The sequence below is a fragment of the Nesoenas mayeri genome (assembly GCF_963082525.1).
Source record: "Nesoenas mayeri genome assembly, chromosome: 10".
NCBI classification, from domain to species: domain Eukaryota; kingdom Metazoa; phylum Chordata; class Aves; order Columbiformes; family Columbidae; genus Nesoenas; species Nesoenas mayeri.
The window spans coordinates 22,455,181-22,473,234 of record NC_137560.1 but is presented as its reverse complement, the minus strand read 5'-3'; the positions used below and the strand labels follow the sequence as shown (position 1 = coordinate 22,473,234).

The following is an 18,054-nucleotide window of genomic DNA, read 5'->3' as shown; positions in this document are numbered from 1 at the left end:
ATCCACCCCCGGTCCTGCCCCGATCCACCCCCGGTCCTGCCCCGATCCACCCCCGGTCCCGCCCCCGCGCCGGGCGGAGCTCCGAGCCGGCCCCGTCCCCCGCAGACCGGCGGGATGTGCGGCCGCACCGCCTGTTCCCTGGGTGCCGACAACCTCCGCCGGGCCTGCGCATATCGCGACAGGGTGGGCCAGCGGCGACAGCCCGAGTGGATCCGGGCGGAGCGGTACCGGCCCTCGTACAACAAGGGCCCGCAGTCCAGCGGGCCGGTGCTGCTCTCCCGCCGGCACCTCCAGCAGGTACGTCCCTCCCTCCTTCCCTCTCTCCCGTTCGGCCGAACCAAAACACGGCCGGCGGGGCCGCATCCTGGTCGCTGCTGCCGCTCAAAAATCTGCCTGTCTGCCGTGGATCCTGGGGCTTAAATTGGGGGTCGTGCCTCCCGGGGTGGTGCGGTGCCCAATCCGAATTGGAGCGGCTCGTTTGGCTTCTCTTTGCTCAGCGTACGTGGCGGGTATTGAGTTTTTCTACTTGCCAAGATGTCTCTCCTTGTTAGTGTTTACTTGTTCGTGAGGAGGGCGGGGGGTCGGTACCGTGCTTCCAGCATTGTGTTGTGTTTTCTGCTAATATTCACATATAAGTGATGAATTGCGGTAGGTTTTTTTTCCTGATTGTCTCTGTTGGCTTTATTCTGTTTTCCTTGGGATTTTTTTTCGTCTCATAATGCTTCTGAGTGTGTCCAGGCTGCATTAGTAGGGGAAAGTAGACAAAAAACATCTCAGCATCAGAGCTGTACAATAACTGTACACCTGGGGTGACCGTTATCCCGGCTAATTTAAGCCTCACCAGACCTTCCCCAGACAACCTGAGCAGCCTGTGCACCCATTTGTGCGCCTCGTTTGGTTTCCGCAGAAGAGGGTACCCGGTGAACTGCTGCTCTTTCGTCTTCATTGGGGTGAAGCTGGGTGCACCCAATTGAAACACCCCAATCTGGGCTCCCTCCACTCTCCCCCCCAGGCTGGTGGGGCAGCCAAAGGGGCCGCTGCTCCTGCAGCTGTTACCGGCACAGGGGATGGGGTGGGACGTGGCGGTAGGGACACTTTGGGGTGCTGTGGGTGATGCCATCGGCATCCCTAGTGCCCTCCTGTCCTGCCTGGGGGTCCCCCAGGGCTGACACCTTCTGGGTTGTGCATCTCTTCAGCTGCTGGGTCACAGGTGCGGTGTGAGGTGTCCCTTGTGCTGCCCCTCGTCTGTGGGAGGCTCTGGAAGAGTTCACAAAGCTGGGCACATATACATCCCTGTATGTATATTTATAGAGTTGAGAGAAGGGAACGGAGCTGGTGAGGGGCTGGAGCACAAGTGTGATGGAGCAGCTGAGGGACCTGGGGGGTTCAGCTGGAGAACAGGAGCTGAGGGGAGACCTTCTGATCTCTGAACTGCCTGAAAGGAGCTTGGAGCCAGGGGGGTCGGGCTCTGCTCCCCAGGAACAAGCGCCAGGAGCAGAGGAAACAGCCTCAAGTTGCGCCAGGGGAGATTGAGGTTGGATCTTGGGAACAGTTTCTTCCCCAAAGGGCTGTGGGGCATTGGAACAGGCTGCCCAGGGCAGTGCTGGAGTCACCATCCCTGGAGGGCTGGACAGACGGACATGAGGTTCTCAGGGACATGGGGTCATGTCAGGGGTGGTGTAATGGCTGGACTCAATGATCTTGAGGGTCCTTTCCAACCAAAATAATTCTATGATTCTATGTACATTTACAGTAGATATATGTGTGTATATATATACATATATATATGTGTATATATATATAAACCAGTACTGCGGTTCTTTGGGAGCAGGTGCCCCGGGGCCCCGCTCGCCCCGGGCTGCAGCCGCGGGCAGAAAGCGAGAGCGAGCTGGGCGAGAACTGAAAGCCGCAAACCGTTTCCATTGTCCAAGCGCAGATAATATGCAAAGCGCGAGGAGTGAAAGTGAACCAGGTCCGCAGAAATCACGCTATTAAAATGAAGGTGAGGCTTACACCTCATGGGATGCTCGCTTTAAAGAGGGAAGGTTTGAGGACCGTGACACCAGCCCACCATAACCGCTTACTTAAGAGCCAGGGAGCTCACGTGTCCAGGCACTTCCCATTGAAAAAACCACCTGCATTCATTCCTCCAGAGAGTCATTGGGTGAGCCTCGCTGAGACAGTTATTTATTCCTGCAGAATATTTTTGTGCTTTTTGCTGAAGATTAGTTCTTACAGGAAAGGCATTAAGAATATGGAAAGGTTTATGTCGCGGTTGAGATGGACAAACGACATGGACCAGGTTCTTTCAAGATGAAAGTAATAGATGCCATTTATTGCTACAAGTGCATTTTTATACAATTCTACCAGTTCATGTGTCTTTTCACTATTGGTTACAAGTTACAGCACTAACATCTCGTTGGTTAATTTTGCTGTCATCCGTGTTATTCTTCTATCCCCTTCTCTCTCACGGGGACATCTCTCCTCTCTCCGGATACTCCTTTACTCCCATCCTTCTCAAGGGTAAATCTTCATATCTCAAGGCTGATCTCTACTCTCATATTTTCTGCCAAGGATTCCACAGACCCGCTGCAGTTTCCCACAGGGTTAGAATTCATGGCTGTTTCTGCATGGTTTGCGAGTAGCATCTGTGCCGAAGAGCAGAGGCGGATTTGGTGCTGAAGGGGCTGTGAGCCCCGGCTCAGCTCTTGGCAGAGACACCGGCCTGTTCCTCCCGTGCAGGAGGAGAAGCTGCTTCCCCGGGCTCAGCGAAGCCCCTCTGGCACTGTGTGGGGGCTTGCGGTCCCTGCGGCGCGGCTCTGACCTGAGGCGTTTCTCTGTGTCGTTGGAAAGGATGCCGACTCCTCCGAGCGGGTCCTCATGGACATGCGCTGGGGCTTGGTTCCCTCCTGGTTCAACAAGGACGACCCTTCCAAAATGCAGTTCAACACCTCCAACTGCCGCAGCGATACCATGCTGAAGAAGTCCTCCTACAAGGTGGGTTGCTGCTCTCTTTCTGGCCAGCCCGAAGAGATCTTGTAGCCACCAAAACCAGAGATGAAGCATCTCCCGAGCGAGTCCTGGTCACCGTTTCCCTGCAGCACAGGGCAGGGTGCTCCTCAATGAGTCCCTGTACTGCACGGCTGGCAGATTTCATTAAAATAGAGGAACTGAAACGGTTGTTGCTGGTGAAGCTCATCCCTCACTGCATCGCTGGGTGGTGGCGTTTGTGCACCCCGTGGGGCGGCTTTAGGGGACCCCAGGAGGGAGGGAGCGGGTTGGGTGGTCCCCGCAGCCCCATCCTCCCTTGCAGGCTGCCCGGGGCTGCAGTTCACATCTTGCTTGTGTTTTCTGTCCCCCAGGGTCCTCTACTCAAGGGCAAGCGCTGCGTGGTCCTGGCTGACGGCTTCTACGAGTGGCAGCAGCACAGCGGCGGGAAGCAGCCGTATTTCATTTACTTCCCCCAGAGCAAAGACGCCATGGTATGGAGTCTGAACACTCACACCCGGCTCTGAGCCCCTGCTCCCTCCAGCCGCCTGGGGAAAAGCCCCTTTCCCTCCAGCTCTGCCCCTATCTGGGGCTCCATCCCGCGGTGGGCTCAGCACCCCGGCATCGCTGTGCTGTAAACGCTGTGGTCCCCAGGCTGTAAACGCTGCCGCAGCGTCCCCGCCGTCACGCTCGCTGCTCCCCGCATGCCGGATATTTGCATGGATGGGCGATACATCTCACAGGGGACTGGGCTGGGGGTTTCGCTACCTCTTTCCTTCAGCTGAGCCAGCGGTTGGGGTGTTCGGAGGGGAAGGAGGGTGCTGGCTTGCCTGTGGGAAGATGAAGCTCCTGGTATCTCTCCTGGAATTGCCTCAAAGTAGTAGAAAGGCTCCTGGAAAGTCCCCAGCTCAGTTCATGACTTAGATCGGAGTCACCTGCTGCGGCACTGGCAGGTCTGCGGTGCTTTGGCTGCCCTTGGGTCGGCACCGACCGGGGCGCTGGGACCTTTGTCCTGCAGGCGGAGGGGAAGGATGGAGACGAGGAATGGAGGGGCTGGAGGTTGCTCACCATGGCTGGGATTTTCGACTGCTGGGAGCCGCCGGCGGGAGGAGAGACGCTGTACACTTACACCATCATCACCGTGGACGCCTCCAAGGACGTGAGCTTCATCCATCACAGGCAAGTGAAAGCCGGGGGGCGGCTGCAGGGCTATGCGGGGACAAGGGAGGAAAGCTGTGCTATTGAATGCCAGTCTGGCAGCGTGCGGGCAGGTAGGCAAGGGAGACGCATGCTACAACGTCACCAGCTCGTTTCTGGTCTCTGGCTTGCACCCTTTCTGTAAATCACCGTCTTTGTGCCCCTGCGGGTGGCAGTCGGGCCCCTCCGCCTCCTCCAGCAAAGCAGCTACCTGGGCAAAGCGAATGAGTTCTCTGCCTGTTTCAGTTTTCCCTGTATTTTTCCCCAAGCTGCTGGTTTGTTGCTAGCTTACAAACCTGGCGTTTAGCACCCTGCCCTGTTGTATTGGCACCGGGCTTTGCCTCTTACTGTAATGTCCCCTAGGATGCCAGCCATCCTGGACGGGGATGAGGCCATCAGGAAATGGCTGGACTTTGCTGAAGTCCCAACCCAAGAAGCGGTTAAACTCATCCAGCCTACAGAGAACGTCGTTTTCCACCCAGTGTCCACCTTTGTCAACAGCGTCCGCAACAACACACCCGAGTGTGTCGCGCCCATCGAGCTGGGAGCCCAGAAGGTGAGGGCGGGCAGGGGGCGGCTTGGCCGCGGTGACATCCCTGGGCAGGGACGGTGCTGCCAGGCTGCAGGGGGCAGGACTTGGACTGGGTGAGCTTTGAAGGTCCCTTCCAACCCAAACCGTTCTGTGATCCTACGCCTGTGCTTGAGCGCAGAGCCCCGAACGGATTCCCTTCCCTCTGCTTCCAGAGATAAATCCTCACCCTGTGCCGGGGTTTCTCTGCCAAATGAAGCGAATTCCATGTGAAATGGGGCTTGGAATGAGCCTGTTCCCAGCAGTGGGGCAGCCTCCTGCAGATGTGCCTGGTTGCAGGCAGGGCTGTGGATCCATCCCCTGCGGCTCCTGCCTTGCTCTGTGCTCCTGACTTCTCTCCCACCGTCTTTTGTCTGTCTAGGAGGTCAAAGCCACCCCCCCCAGCAACGCGATGCTGAGCTGGTTAAAAAGCTCCCAGGAGGGCTCCCCCCAGAAGAAAGAAAACGATTTGCCCAGGTGGAAGAGTCAGTTCATCCACAGCCCTTCGCCCAAGAAAACCAGCGCAGGTCTCCTGCAGCAGTGGCTGGGGAAGGAGGCAGAGCCGGCTGCGAAGAAGCGCAAGGTGTAAGCACCATCTAGGATGGCTGGCCATCCTTTTCCCTCCTGGTTTTCTGAAGCAGAATGAGGAACATTTTCTTTGGAAGGCTTCACAGGTGGCTGTTGAGATTCTCCAAGCCTCTCAGGTGTTGATTTGATGCTCTAGGTTGTTTGTCTCCATTCTTCGTGTTCTGTTAAAGGTTGGTGTTCGTCTTTTAAGGTTTTGCCTTTGTCTTGTGCTGAGGGGAGTGGATATAACCTGCTGGCCTCCCTCCCTGGGGGTCACAGATAAAGCCTTGAGAAGCATCTCAGCCTGCTGAGGAGTCTCTTCTGCCTCTGGCAGCATTCACAGTTCACATCTCCTGTTTTCTTTTCCCTTTTTTTTTGTGTATTAAACTGTTACCTCTTTTCTATGTAATTCCATATTGATTCTGTACCAATTTCCTTTTGAATGCTCTCTCGAAAGATGGCTGCAGTGCAGAGGAACATGCAATAAATCCTAGGAGGAAACCCCAGGTTCAGGAAGATCTGCCAGAGTCGTCCCATGTTGCCATGTGCATTCCTGGCTCCTGAACAGGGAGATGTTTAAGCGGGGCCTGGGTAGAACTGGGCTTTGCTTGGGTTTCCCTGCGGGCAGCGGGTTGGGACAGCACATCTTGGTCACGTTGTTTGTACAGGCATTTCGTTAATGGGATTTGAAGACTTAGAAAGGATTTTCTTGATCTGTGGAGGGATGTGCTCTGCCTTGTTCATAAAGGTCATTCATTAAAGCCCGGATAACCAAAGTGCCATTACAGAACAGCACAGGGCGGTTGTTTTTGAGGTCAGGGATTTTGTAAACAGAGCCAGATGTTGCAGACCAAAAGCCTTACACGATGGGACCCTTGCTGGAAAACAGTACTTCACTTTTATTGGAAACAATAAAATGGGATTAACTGGTTGGCTGCGCGGTGCCCTTGTCCGTGTGTGTGTCTTTGTCCCCCTTGCCCACCACGGCCCTTCTGCTCCTGTTTTGCAGGCAGAGCTCATATCTGCTCTCCATCTGCTGCGCGGGAGACCAGCTACTGCTGCTGAGCTCACAGGGCACCCGCAGGGCGATGTTGCTGGAGCGTTTCCATTTGCCAGTGGAAAATACCCCCCGGGGATTTATTTCAGGGCTCCTCTCAAATGATGTGTCCCTGGGGAGCTGCAGGGGTGGCCGTAGCTGGGTCACATCACTGGTGACCGACAGCAGAGCTGGGGCAGGAGCTACAGGACAGAAAACCGGGGAGACCTGAGCGCTCTCAGAGCCAAATCCATCTCTGAATCCCTTGTGTGCCATGGAGGCAGCTGAACCCTGAAGATCTTTATGGGAAGCTGGGGTGGGATTAGGATTTCTAGCCAGAAAGCCTGTTGCTAGCTGGCTCCACATCCCTCCTGCAGTGACTTGAGGCTATTGAGTCACTGCATTAGCAGCTCCTGGTAAAATAAATAGATTTTCAGGTGCTGGGGCTGTCACCTATCCTTGCAGGAGCCACAAGGGAGGTTTCTCTCCCTGCCTGGCCATCACTGCTGCAGGGTGAGCAGCTCAGCTGCACTGGCCTGGTCACTGCTAGCTGTAGATCAAGCTTTTCCAAAGGTCACCAGCTCATCTCAAATTCATTTCAGGTCTCCAGTTGCTGTGGCAGGAGTGAAGATGCTGAGCACGCATGGGGGATGCTCACCTTTCCCACTCTGGGGAACACGATCCTTCCCTTGGGGAGGCAGGGACAATGCAAAGATGCAGGGTAAAGATTATCTCCCTCCAGGCTGTGAACACCAGCAGTATCATCCACCGAGAAAAACTACACTGAGGGTTTAATGAGGTGTTCTTGCTGAACTACGCCACCTTCAAACTGAAGGCTGGTTGCTCGCTCAATGCCGTTTGCAGTGGTTGCTCCTACCAGGCAAGGAGTTGTCTGCATTTAACCTGGTGTGACCTGGCCCCCAAAATTGGCTTGGGAGCAACTTTCCCCTTCGATGCATGATGCTCTGGCAGGGAGGGAAGCACTCGCTGCAGGCGGGGGGATGCTCCGGGGGGCTGGACCCCCCGATGGGGGGAGCCCCCCCCATCGGGGGGTCCAGCCCCCCGAAGCATCCCCGAGCCGCAGGTCCTGGCACTCTCCCTCCGGCCGGTGAGAGGGCTCTGGGTTTAGGCAAAAGTGGCAGGTGATGAGAAGCAATGATGCCGGGGCACCCACGGGGCCTCCGGCCAAAACCGCCTCCCGCCGGCCCTGGCCCAGCCAGGAAGCAGCTACCAGCGTGTAGAGGAACCCTGGCTGCTGCCGGGCTTGGTGTTGGGAACCGGGACCCCCCGGATCAAGGGGCCGAGCCGGGTCGCTCCCCGCCGGGCGCTGCCCTCGGCGTCGACCCCGCGGCGGAACCGGGGCCCTGCGAGCCCTATGCAAATCAGGGATCAGCACAGCGACCAATCAGCGTCACGTCGGCCGCAGCAGTAACCAATGGGAAGCGTCGTGCGGCGGGGCGGGCAGGGATATCCGCGGCGCGGCGGCGCCGGCCCTGGCAGTGCGGCGGCGGGCGGCGCGCAGGGCGGAGCGGCGGCGGCTGTGGGTAAGGGCGGCGCGGGAGCGGGCGGGGACGGCGGGTCCCCGGCCCGGCAGCGCGGTGTAACGGCGTTTATCTCCTTGCAGGCGCCGGGACCGTCTGTGCGTGGCGCTTCTTGGGCGGCGGCGGCGAGGGGCCGCTGCCTGCCGGCCATGTCGGGCCGGGGGAAGTCCGGTGGCAAAGCGCGGGCCAAGGCTAAGTCGCGCTCGTCGCGGGCCGGGCTGCAGTTCCCGGTGGGCCGGGTGCACCGGCTGCTGCGGAAGGGAAACTACGCGGAGCGGGTGGGCGCCGGCGCGCCGGTGTACCTGGCGGCGGTGCTGGAGTATCTGTCGGCTGAGATCCTGGAGCTGGCGGGCAACGCGGCCCGCGACAACAAGAAGACGCGCATCATCCCGCGGCACCTGCAGCTCGCCATCCGCAACGACGAGGAGCTCAACAAGCTGCTGGGCGGTGTGACCATCGCCCAGGGTGGCGTCCTGCCCAACATCCAGGCCGTGCTGCTGCCCAAGAAGACGCAGAGCTCCAAGAAGTGAGCGCTGCCCCTGTCTCCCCTCCCAGCCCTACCTCCTCACTCGTACCCTGCCTGTCCTCCTTGTGGGGCTGGGGGTTCCTGTCCTAACCCCCAGCCCGGGCTGGGTGCTGAGCCCTGGCAGCACCCTGCCAGCCCTCCACTAGTCCCCCAGCCTGGGCTGCAGGGTGCTAGGGGAGCATGAGTGGGGTCAGGCCCTGCTTGTGCCCCCACTCTGCCCCTCTTTCCTCTGGAAGAAACATTTTTGGAGGGGGCACCTGGATCACAGCTGTTGGCGGTGGTGGCATGTGGAGCTGGATGGTTGAGTCATGGTGCAAAGCTGCTGGTAGCTGCTGAGGATTGTTCTGGCTGGCGTGGGGATGGACACGGGCACCCCCAGCTGCCTGTCCCCTCTGCCAGCCCTGGGGCCATGCAGGGCCCCCCCCCAGCCCTCCGTGCTTGCCCTGGCACAAGGATGGGACTGGCTGCTGCTGTGCCCTCCCCGCCGGCAATGCCATCCCGGCAGCACTGCAGCGGGGAGGGCAGGGGGCTGGAAAATGTGAAAAGGAGGCAAACTTTCTCCATTGGCAAGAAGTGACTGTTAGTTTTGTTCATGGTAAAGCTAGTGCGTTGCCTACTGTAAAGAAGCTCTGGTCCTATTTATTTTAAAGTCTCTTATTTTTGGGGGTACCTCCCTGCAAAGTCACTGTCCTGCAGCTCCCTGGCTTGGTGGGCGCTAGGGGACTTGGTGGCCTCGTATTCCGTGGGTCCTGCTCGTGGGGTGGGGCAGAGGGTGCGGTGACAAATCCCCTCGGAGAGCGTCGCAAGGTCAGGCGCCCGCTGGGAGCGGGAGCTGCCATCTTCTGCCGCCGCTCCCCTGCTCTCCCGGCTGCAGAATCCCTTCGTGTCGCTGAGAGCTACCCATGCACTTCTGGAAATGACATGTTGTGGCTCTTTTTGTTGTTCGTTCAACACTATTTCTGGTTCTGAGAAATAAAGTGATGATGCTATCTGTTAATTGTTACCCTCTATGGATTAATATTTTTTTTAAAAAAGAAAAGACCCTACAGTTTGTGTTAAAACTCACTCATAGCTAGTACCGTATTTATTTAATGCCTGTGTGGGTAATGTGGGAGCATGGGGACAGGCTAGCTGTCCCGTGACGCCTGGAATAGCTGATGCAGAGACAGCTTTCCTCGCTGCCCAGAGCAGCCGCTTCTGTGGAAGCCGATAGTCGTGTGCATGCGGCACTGTCTAGGCAATCCGACTGTAGACCTTTGTAACATGTTTTTTAAGTTAAAAAAAGCAACTTCTATTTATGTGCTGTAAGTAGCATGTCTTCAGCCTATTGAATCAGATGTTGATCTTGTGGATGAAGTAATTTACCCTGGCTCTGAGTCTTATTACCTAAAGTAGATGAATCTGGATGCTTGTCAACTGGTTTTATGAAGGGGTTTTTCACTCCGCTGTGGAATGTGGGAGCGGTGTGTTCGTTAGTGTTGTGCTAATGGGGGTGCAGATGTGCCCTGTGGTTATGCTGGGGTAGCCTGGGGTGGGTGGGAGGCACTGTCCACAGCGCTGCTGTGTCACGGGCCCCCAGGTTCTCTTCTCCCATGATGTGACGGTCACCGTAGGCAAGGTGGGGACAAGGGGTTTCCACTGCCCGGTATGGTGTTTGATGTGTCTGTATCAGTGTCTTGTTCTCTCCCTCATGTTTTCTTTAGGACCAGTGTTCTGTACAACTCGAGAGTGCTTTGTATTTCTTAGAAAAATGCAGAACTTGTGATACTGAAAAGAACGGTGCAAACCCAATATCTGATTAAACTGGTTCCCTGTTGAATGCTGTCACATGTGCTGTGTCTTGTCACCTCTCCAAATCTGAATCTGGCAGCGGTCTGCGGGAGCAGACTCTGGTGGCAGCTTGGTATCTGGGCTTGGTTTTCTCCAAGTGGGGAAGGATTAGTAAAGCACCAGATCTGGCCTAGCAGTGGTCCTGCTTGCCGTTCACTTGAACAAATAGTCTTTTTCTACCTGTGGAAACAGATTAAACCGTTTTCTTGCTCTAGAGGGGATGAGGCAGGACCTGGGACCTTCTCCCATGCTGGAGGTGTCATCCCCACCCCATGGGCTGCCCAGGCCCCTCTGGGTGACCTTGCAGGCAGAGATGGGCTTGTGGAGGTCAGATGGGAAAAGCTGATCCTGATGGGGAGGGAGAATCCTGGAGATACGGGGCTGTTTCTTACAGCGCCCTCTCTCTTGGGATGTCTCCCAGTTTGCTGTCCTGGTGACTGGTCCTCAAGGTGGAGTTGATCCCAGCTTGGGTTTGGGAGGGAGGGTTGTGGGGGAGCTTAGACACCTTCCAGTGTGATCAGGGTTGGGTGGTGGCAAGGGCTGTGCTGGGGACGGTGTAGGTCAGACTGGAGCTGCTAAGGCTGATGTCTGTAGGTGCCACCTTCTGCCCCACCAAATGTGCTGGCCAGAACAAAAGGCAGGAGAGAGTATGAAGTATTTGGGAGTGCCCTGGCGCAGGGAACAGGGACAGGCTGGGCTGCTGCCCTGCGCACCAAGGGCCAGGTAGCTCTGTAACCGCTCCAGTGGTGTATGGCTCTGCCCAGGGTGACACCTGCAGCTGTAACTGGGAGCTGGTGGCAGATGTGGTGCCCTCAGTGCTGAGCTCCAGCTGGTTAAACTTCTTCTGCCACCCACGTGATGGACCAGCTGGAAAAGCTGGGCTGCTTCAAGGGAAATCCTGTCTGTCTGGCCAAGCGTTGCTAAAGCGCTTGGCCTTTATCACCTCCTCAACTTCACATTTAAATATCATCGTGACCAGGCGAGCGGAAGTTTTGGTCTTTATTAGAAAGCTGTAACGGACTCTGTCACCTTCAAGTGATTGGTCTTGTGGCTTCTTGGAGCAGTGTTGCTGGTCCTGGCTCTTTTGTAGCACCAGAGCAGTTGAGCTCATAAAATGTGAAGGACTTGGCTGAGTTGAGCCTTCTCCAGAGGTCATGTGAGCCTGAAAGGGTGTCCGTTGGTCTGTCCTTCCCTCCAGGAGAGGTCAGGGAGGCTGCAGGGCTCTTCCCCTTCCTCCTCCGGGCACCCAAAGGTGAGACAGCATAGACCTGAAGCTGGAAGCTCCTGTGCGTCTCACCATGCGCAGCAGTCTCCACCGCCTCTGGGACTTGCTGTGTTAATCTGGGGGGTGAGACTGGAGTCATTTGCCCTTGGAAGTCGAGGGTTGGGTTTCCCTCCAGAGCCCAGCCCTCGCAGCCGACAGCACGCGTGGGAGTCTGCTCGGGATGCTCATGTTGCAGCCCCCGACAGTCCTGGTGTGTACGGTGAAATGCTGCCTTCCCTCTGACTGAGAGGTGAGCTCTCCAGCTGGACCAGTGCGATGTGTCACGCTTCTGCCTTCCCTCCGCCCACAGCTGCCTATGGGAATGCCAGCAGTGGTTCACCTTCCAGGTAATGCTCCTTACCAGTCAAGCCTTGCAGGTTGAGACTGGCCAGACCTGGGTGATGGCATCTCCATCCCTTCAAAACCTGCAGTGTCATCTGCTGACCAAGGAGACAACTGCAGGTCACAGCTGGAACGCAGCAGCGCTCTCCTGGTACCTGAGGGCACTGGCAGCTGCTCAGGCTCCGTGTGAGATGTACAGGGGCTGCCTATCCCAAATACTGACTGGAGGGAGGCTACAGCCCCCCAACAGCAGAAAGCTGCAGGTCTCCCCCAGGAGCAGAACTGGCTTCTCTTCCTGAATTTAGCTAATGGACAGTTCTTCAAGGAGTAAACGTGCTTCCCTTCTCTCTGCTTGTGCTCCAAGAGGCACAGGGATGAAGCAGCTGTAGAGGGGCCTGGGTCCAGGAGGAAGGGGGCTGCTCCTTTCCTGGGAGTGCTGGAGGAGCCTGGCTGTCCCCAGGCTCCAGCTGGCTGCTGTTCCTCTGTCCCCTCCTCCTGGAGGCCTTGTGCATTGGGCTGATTGGTGCTGTATTTCCCCAGGCACCGGGAGCATGGTGATGCTCTGGGGTGATGCTCTCCTCCCTCCTTGGTGGAGGCAGCTGAGCAGGACCCTGGGGTGACAGCAAAGCCCTGGTGTGGGCTTAACCACAGCTGACCTGTGGGGTACAGTGCGACTGCAGCACTCCCTGCCCCACTGCAAAGAGTGAATATGTGGCTGGGCTCCTTTCCCCTCCTGCTCCTGCAACCCCAGTATAAGCTGGGGGACCCAAGGAGCATGGAGCTGCAGGCTCAGCCCCTGCTGCTGCAGACAGGCAGAACAAGATGGCCCAGATCCCTTGTAGGGCTTTATGCAACCTCGCTGGCGCACGCTATAAATAGGCACAGCGATGGAGGCGCGGGGTGCACGATGGGCCTCTGCTCGCAGCGCTGTGTGTGCATGGCGGAGCCCCAGCTCCCGGAGAAAAGCTCCCTGAAGCTGAGGCTGGAAGGGAGGGATGGAGGTGGGGGTGCTTCCTTCTAACCCAGGTGCTGTGGGAGGTCTGTGCTGCAGGGTACCCCCATAGGTACCCCTTTCCTGCCTCTATGGCAAGGGAATCCTCACCCCCTCTCAGCGGTGCTGTGCAGCCCCCTGGGTCTGCTCTGCTGCATCAACACCTGCGTGGGCAGCAGGGCCCCCCCTCTCCTCCGCGGGGACACACGCAGCGTGGCTGGATCTCCCGCCTGTCTCCGGGGGCTCCGCTGCCCCAGCCCGCCCTGCCCGCTCCGCGGTGCCTGCAGGGAGCGCACGACAGCATGACGTTTTGTAACAATTTATTTGAAACGACGATAAATGAAAAAAAAAAAAACGGAAACATTAAAAAAAAAAAAAAAACCACAACAAAAAACCCCAAACCACCCTCCCCAAAAAATAACCGAAACTAACTCAAAACCGATTTTAAAACAAAATTATAAAGGCCATTATCGAAGATGCGACCTGCACCGGCGGCCCGGGGGCCCCGCGGGCTGCTCCGCCAGGGGGCGGGCGGCCAACCCGCGCGCGCCGGCCCCGTCACGAGCGGCCGGACGCCGCGGCAGCCAATTGGCGCCCAACGGGCCGTTGCCATGGCAGCGGGGACCCGGGAGCCAATAGGGGGCGCCGTGGCTTTTCGAAATCGCGCCGAGGAGGCGCAGGGCGGCCGGCGCGAGGGGCGGGGCGCGCGCGCGGAGCGGGCCGGGGCGGCGGGAGCCCGGCCCACGTGGCGCGGGGAGCAGCGGGGGCGCCGCCGCGAAACGGCTGCTATGGAAACCGGGCGGGAAAAATCCCTGTGAAGCACCGGGGAAAGAGGGGGGAGGGAGAGTCGGGGACTGTCTACACGCGGGGAGGGGCACGGCCGAAAACAAAAGGGCGCGATCGGGGAGAAGCCCCGGGGTGGGGGATGGAAAAAAATAAGGCGGCGGAGAGGGGGAAGGGGGTGCTGGGGCAGCCGCAGCCCCGCTCACCGCGCACGGCGGCGGCTGCGGAGCCGAGTCAGCAACACAAAGACAAAGCGGGTCCCCGGGGGTCCGTCCTCAGAGCAGTCTGTGCGGCGGGGCTCACAGTCCGGGGGGCGGCGGGGGCTCCCTGCGCCCCGCTCTCATGCCTTCCTGCTCTTGAGTGCCTTGGGCTTTGCGGACTTCTTTACCTTCTTGCCCCCGGGGGACGCGGCTCCCTTCTTGGTGGCCTTCTTGGCTTTGCCCTTGTCCTTCTTCGCCGCCGCCCCGCTGGCTCCTTTCTTGTGCGATTTCTTCTCGGGCTTCTTGCTCTTGGCTGTCGGCTTCTCCGCCCGCCGGGACGTGGAGGCCGTCGCCTTCTTGTGGGCGCTGCTGCCCGCGCCCCCTTCGCCGCCGCCTTCCAGCTTCTTCCTGTTGAGCTTGAAGGAACCGTTGGCGCCGGTGCCCTTGACCTGGAGCAGCGTGTCGTTCTGCACCAGCGCCTTGATGGAGTATTTCAGGTAGGTCCTGCCGTTCTGCTGGTCGAACCAGGACACTTTCTTGGCCTCGTTGTAGATCTTGGCTAGCGAGGAGCCATTGCGCTCGCCCAGCTTGCGGATGGTCTCCACCACCAGCTGACTGTATTTGCCTGGCTGGTTCTTCTTCTTGTTGTTCTTTTTCTTCTTCGACGGCGAAAGCGACGAGCCGCCGCCTTTTGCTTTCTTAGCGGCCGCTTTCTTTTCCGGAGAGAGAGGCAACTCCTCCGCCTCGGTCAGAGGCAGATCGGCTTCTTCTAGCTCCACCGACATGGTGCTGAGGGGGCGCGGGCGGGCAGGGGCGGCGTGGCGGGCAGCGGCCGCGCTTCTATCGGACTCCGCTTTGCTCCGCGCCGCCGCGCTCTAGTGGGGCGGGTGCCGTCGCCGCCTCTTTATATGGACGCGGGGCGGACCACGTTGAGAACAACAACAGCCTGGTCCGCCGCCAGCTCCAACTTGTGCTTCTTGGGGCCCTTTCGCGGGGCTCCCGCGCCGCCGCCGGGGCCCCTCTGGCCGCCCCGCCCGCCCCGTGCCCTGCGCCCGGCCCCCCCCCAGCCCGCCGCCGCCCCCGCGGCCCCCGCCGCGCGTCGCCCGCCGCCCCCCGCCGTGATTTCGGGGGTGCGCCCGGCGCGGCGGCGAAAGCGAGGATAGGGGCGCCTGGTACGGCGGCGGCTGGGGCCCCGCGGCGGCCCCCCCGCGCGTCGGTGCCGCCGCCGCCCGCTGCCCAAGAGGGGCCGCCGCACGGGGGTTGTGGCGGCGGGCAGCAGGGGGCCGCGGCGGCGGCGCTGGCCCCGGGTTCTCCGGAGGGAACTAACACAGGCGACGCCCTCCCGCGGTCGGCGGCAGCAGCGCGGAGACGCCGCGCCGAGGCCGGGGGTCCCCGCCCCGGTGACGGGGGCCGCCCCCCCACCGACCCCTACCCCCACGGCCACCCGGACGGGGCCCCCGAGGGGGGGAGCCCTGCGTGTCCGGTGTGCCCCCCCCCCCCCCCCCGCGTCCGGCAGGCATCGCCCCGCAGCGGAGGATGCGGACAGCGCGGCGGGTCTCAGGGGGCTGGCGGTGGGGGCACGGTGGGGGGGACCCCCGGCTTGGCATAGTCCGGGGGCTGCGCGAATCGCTGCAGCCCCTGCGCACCGACAGGGGGACTTCTTGCCCCTTCGCAGGCTGCAGCTCTGCAAGGGCTGGGGGTTCAGCAGCGGTGCTATGAACCCGCTCCCAAATACATCGCACGCCCCAAATCCCACCGAGGGGACGAGACTTTCTTCGTGGGGGTTTGGAATGCACAGGCCCTCCCTTGCAAAGCCCCAGGGCCGGGTCCCTCTTCCCCAGCAGCTGGGGGTGGGATCCGGATCGGGGGGGGAGGGGAGCGTATCGGGGGTGTGAGTGCGCGGGGGCGCGTGCGAGGACACGGGCACACGCACAGGGTGCGCACACGCACAGATCTACATGCACACGCATGTAGAACCCGCACATAAACTCGCACCCGCCTCCTGCCCACGCACGCCGCGCCGAACTCAACAGCCCCGCCGCCTCCCCTTCCGCCTCCTCCTTCTCCTCCACCTCTCCCCCTCCTCGGCTCCTCTCCGCCATTTCCCTCGCCCGGCCCCCCCCCCCTTTCCGGGGACGAGACCCCTCTGCCCGCGGTGCTGGGGGGTCCCTGGGGCCGCCCCGGATCCTGCCCGGTCCCCTCGCCCTGCAGCGGGGTGCCCTGTGCCCCCCTTTGGAGAGACCCCCCCCACACCAGCGGGGCTCTGACCCTCCGTAGCAGCCCCGCCCTGTGATGAGTTACGTTCGGCCTCGGGCAGGAGCGGAGGACACATTGCACGGCTGTAGCGGCGGCGTTTGGAACGTATAGATACGTGCGTATGGAGCAGGCCAGCAGGTCAATGTCTACATGTGTAGATCTAGCGCTGTAACCAGATGGAAACTTAACAGCAGGTGAGCTATAGGTTGTATAGAGGGGGCACGTAGGTCATGTGTGCATTATAGATATGTAATATATAGGAGTTATTTATTGGAATAGTAGTATGTACATTTAAAAGAAAAGTAAATGCATGCATAGGCACATCCCCCCACGTATGTATTTTTAAAATAGTGATATAAATATTTAAAGAATATGCGGTGGGTGGGCAGGGGTGTGAGGGAGGGTCCAGTGCATCCCCCAAGAGGGGTAAAGAGAACACACATATGCATAGGTGAAGATATAAATATTGGAATAACATATATGGGGGAGGCTGTGTGTGTATCTGTGCTTCTCAAAGAGGGAGAGAGACACAGGATGGGAGAAAATAGCCCCAAAACACACATGTTCTCCCCCTGTATGTACATATAGACACAGAGGGTGAGTCTTGTTTGCATACATATCTCTCTCATATATGTATATACATGTATAAACAGAGCTGTTCACACATATACACGCTTCTCTCACACTGTATGTGCATCTATACACAGAGTTAACTGTTCTCACACAATCTTGCTATATATACACACTATACACACATATGTAGGCATACATACTTATAGGCACCTCACACATACTTCTCAGTATATATATATGCATATATACAGAGAGAGAGAGTGCAAGAGGATCACATACAGTTCTCTGGCACTATATATGCGTGTATATATATATATATATATATATATAAAAGATGGAGTGAGTGCATGCTGTTCAGACAGTTTCACTCTACACACACGTATGCATAATGTATGCATTTCTACTGATATGGGGAGACCAGTTTTCACACTTTTGTCTCTCTCTTGACCTCTTTATGCACATATGTGTATGTGTGTATACATATATACACACACACACACATATGTGTATACATACATACACACCCCCCATGGGATTTCACACACAGACAGACTAGCCTCATACACACTGTGTACATCTACACTTAGCTGTTCACCAATACATATATTCTCTTCTGTTATATACATAGATACATACATACAGAGGGAGCAAGGGCTGTTCACACACATTCACTCTCTCTAGATATATATGCATATAGACATGAGAAAAATAAGGAGAGCTGTTCTCTCACACACACACATTTTCTGTCATTCTATCTCCCCCACCCCGTATATATGTATAATCTCTGGGGTACATAAATGTACACATATATATGTGTGTGCTTATATAGTCCCCCTATATATGGATATACATATATGAGAGTGAGCAAGAGGTTTTCTCACACACAATACTGTCTGTCTCTATATAGATGCATATATACGTGTATACTTATATACAGACTGTTCACATGTAATTTATATATGCATATATACACATATGATTGAGAGCACTGCTTACACACTATTTTCTCTCCATGTATATGTACATATAGCTGTATGCTGAGCTGTTCTCACAAACATTATACTCCTTTCTCTTGCTGTATGTACACATGTATGCATATGTACTCTGTATACAGAGCTGCGTACACACAGGTAATTCACTACATGTATATACATATAAATACTTCAGAAGAGCTGTTCACACACAAATTCTCTTGCACTATATATACATAAATATATACATGTGTATATGCAGAGAGAGCTGTTCTCTCTCACACATGTGGCCCCCCCTCCATATAGATAGATAGGTAGATAGATAGATGATAGATAGATAGACAGATAGATAGATATATACACACACACATATAGTAATATATGTATATCTATACAGAGAGCTGTTCTCAAACACACATAA

General features: G+C 57.4%; 3 protein-coding genes across 4 annotated transcripts; 2 read left to right on the top strand and 1 right to left on the bottom strand.

The window, feature by feature from the left end:
* Window positions 1-114: 114 nt before the first annotated feature.
* On the top strand, window positions 115-6,296 carry HMCES (5-hydroxymethylcytosine binding, ES cell specific; the record flags this gene model as incomplete). The annotated part of the gene is made up of 6 exons (XM_080350696.1): window positions 115-297; window positions 2,854-2,997; window positions 3,363-3,482; window positions 4,007-4,167; window positions 4,549-4,741; window positions 5,136-6,296. 6 exons carry the CDS (start codon window positions 115-117, stop codon window positions 5,340-5,342), a joined length of 1,008 nt encoding a protein of 335 aa, XP_080206822.1. The 3' UTR covers window positions 5,343-6,296.
* Window positions 6,297-7,867: 1,571 nt separating this feature from the next.
* LOC308044143 (histone H2A) lies at window positions 7,868-11,561 on the top strand. 2 transcript variants are annotated; one of them, XM_080350630.1, is made up of 3 exons: window positions 7,868-7,896; window positions 7,981-8,423; window positions 11,452-11,561. In XM_080350630.1, exons 2-3 carry the CDS (start codon window positions 8,047-8,049, stop codon window positions 11,507-11,509), a joined length of 435 nt encoding a protein of 144 aa, XP_080206756.1. In that variant the 5' UTR covers window positions 7,868-7,896; window positions 7,981-8,046; the 3' UTR covers window positions 11,510-11,561. The 2 variants fall into 2 exon arrangements, with proteins under 2 accessions (XP_080206756.1, XP_080206755.1); XM_080350629.1 differs by having other exon boundaries at window positions 7,870-7,900.
* A 1,059-nt stretch (window positions 11,562-12,620) lies between these two features.
* H1-10 (H1.10 linker histone) lies at window positions 12,621-14,692 on the bottom strand. The gene has a single exon (XM_080350541.1). The coding sequence runs from the start codon at window positions 14,616-14,618 to the stop codon at window positions 13,974-13,976; it is 645 nt and encodes a 214-aa protein (XP_080206667.1). The 5' UTR covers window positions 14,619-14,692; the 3' UTR covers window positions 12,621-13,973.
* Between the last annotated feature and the right edge of the window lie 3,362 nt (window positions 14,693-18,054).

Bases quoted from the DNA above. Each gene is read 5' to 3' on its own strand.
- LOC308044143 (XM_080350630.1), top strand. From the start codon at position 8,047: ATGTCGGGCCGGGGGAAGTCCGGTGGCAAAGCGCGGGCCAAGGCTAAG. The intron at 8,424-11,451 runs GTGAGCGCTGCC...CCTTCCCTCCAG, and splicing joins AAGACGCAGAGCTCCAAGAA to GAGAGGTCAGGGAGGCTGCA.
- H1-10 (XM_080350541.1), bottom strand. From the start codon at position 14,618: ATGTCGGTGGAGCTAGAAGAAGCCGATCTGCCTCTGACCGAGGCGGAG.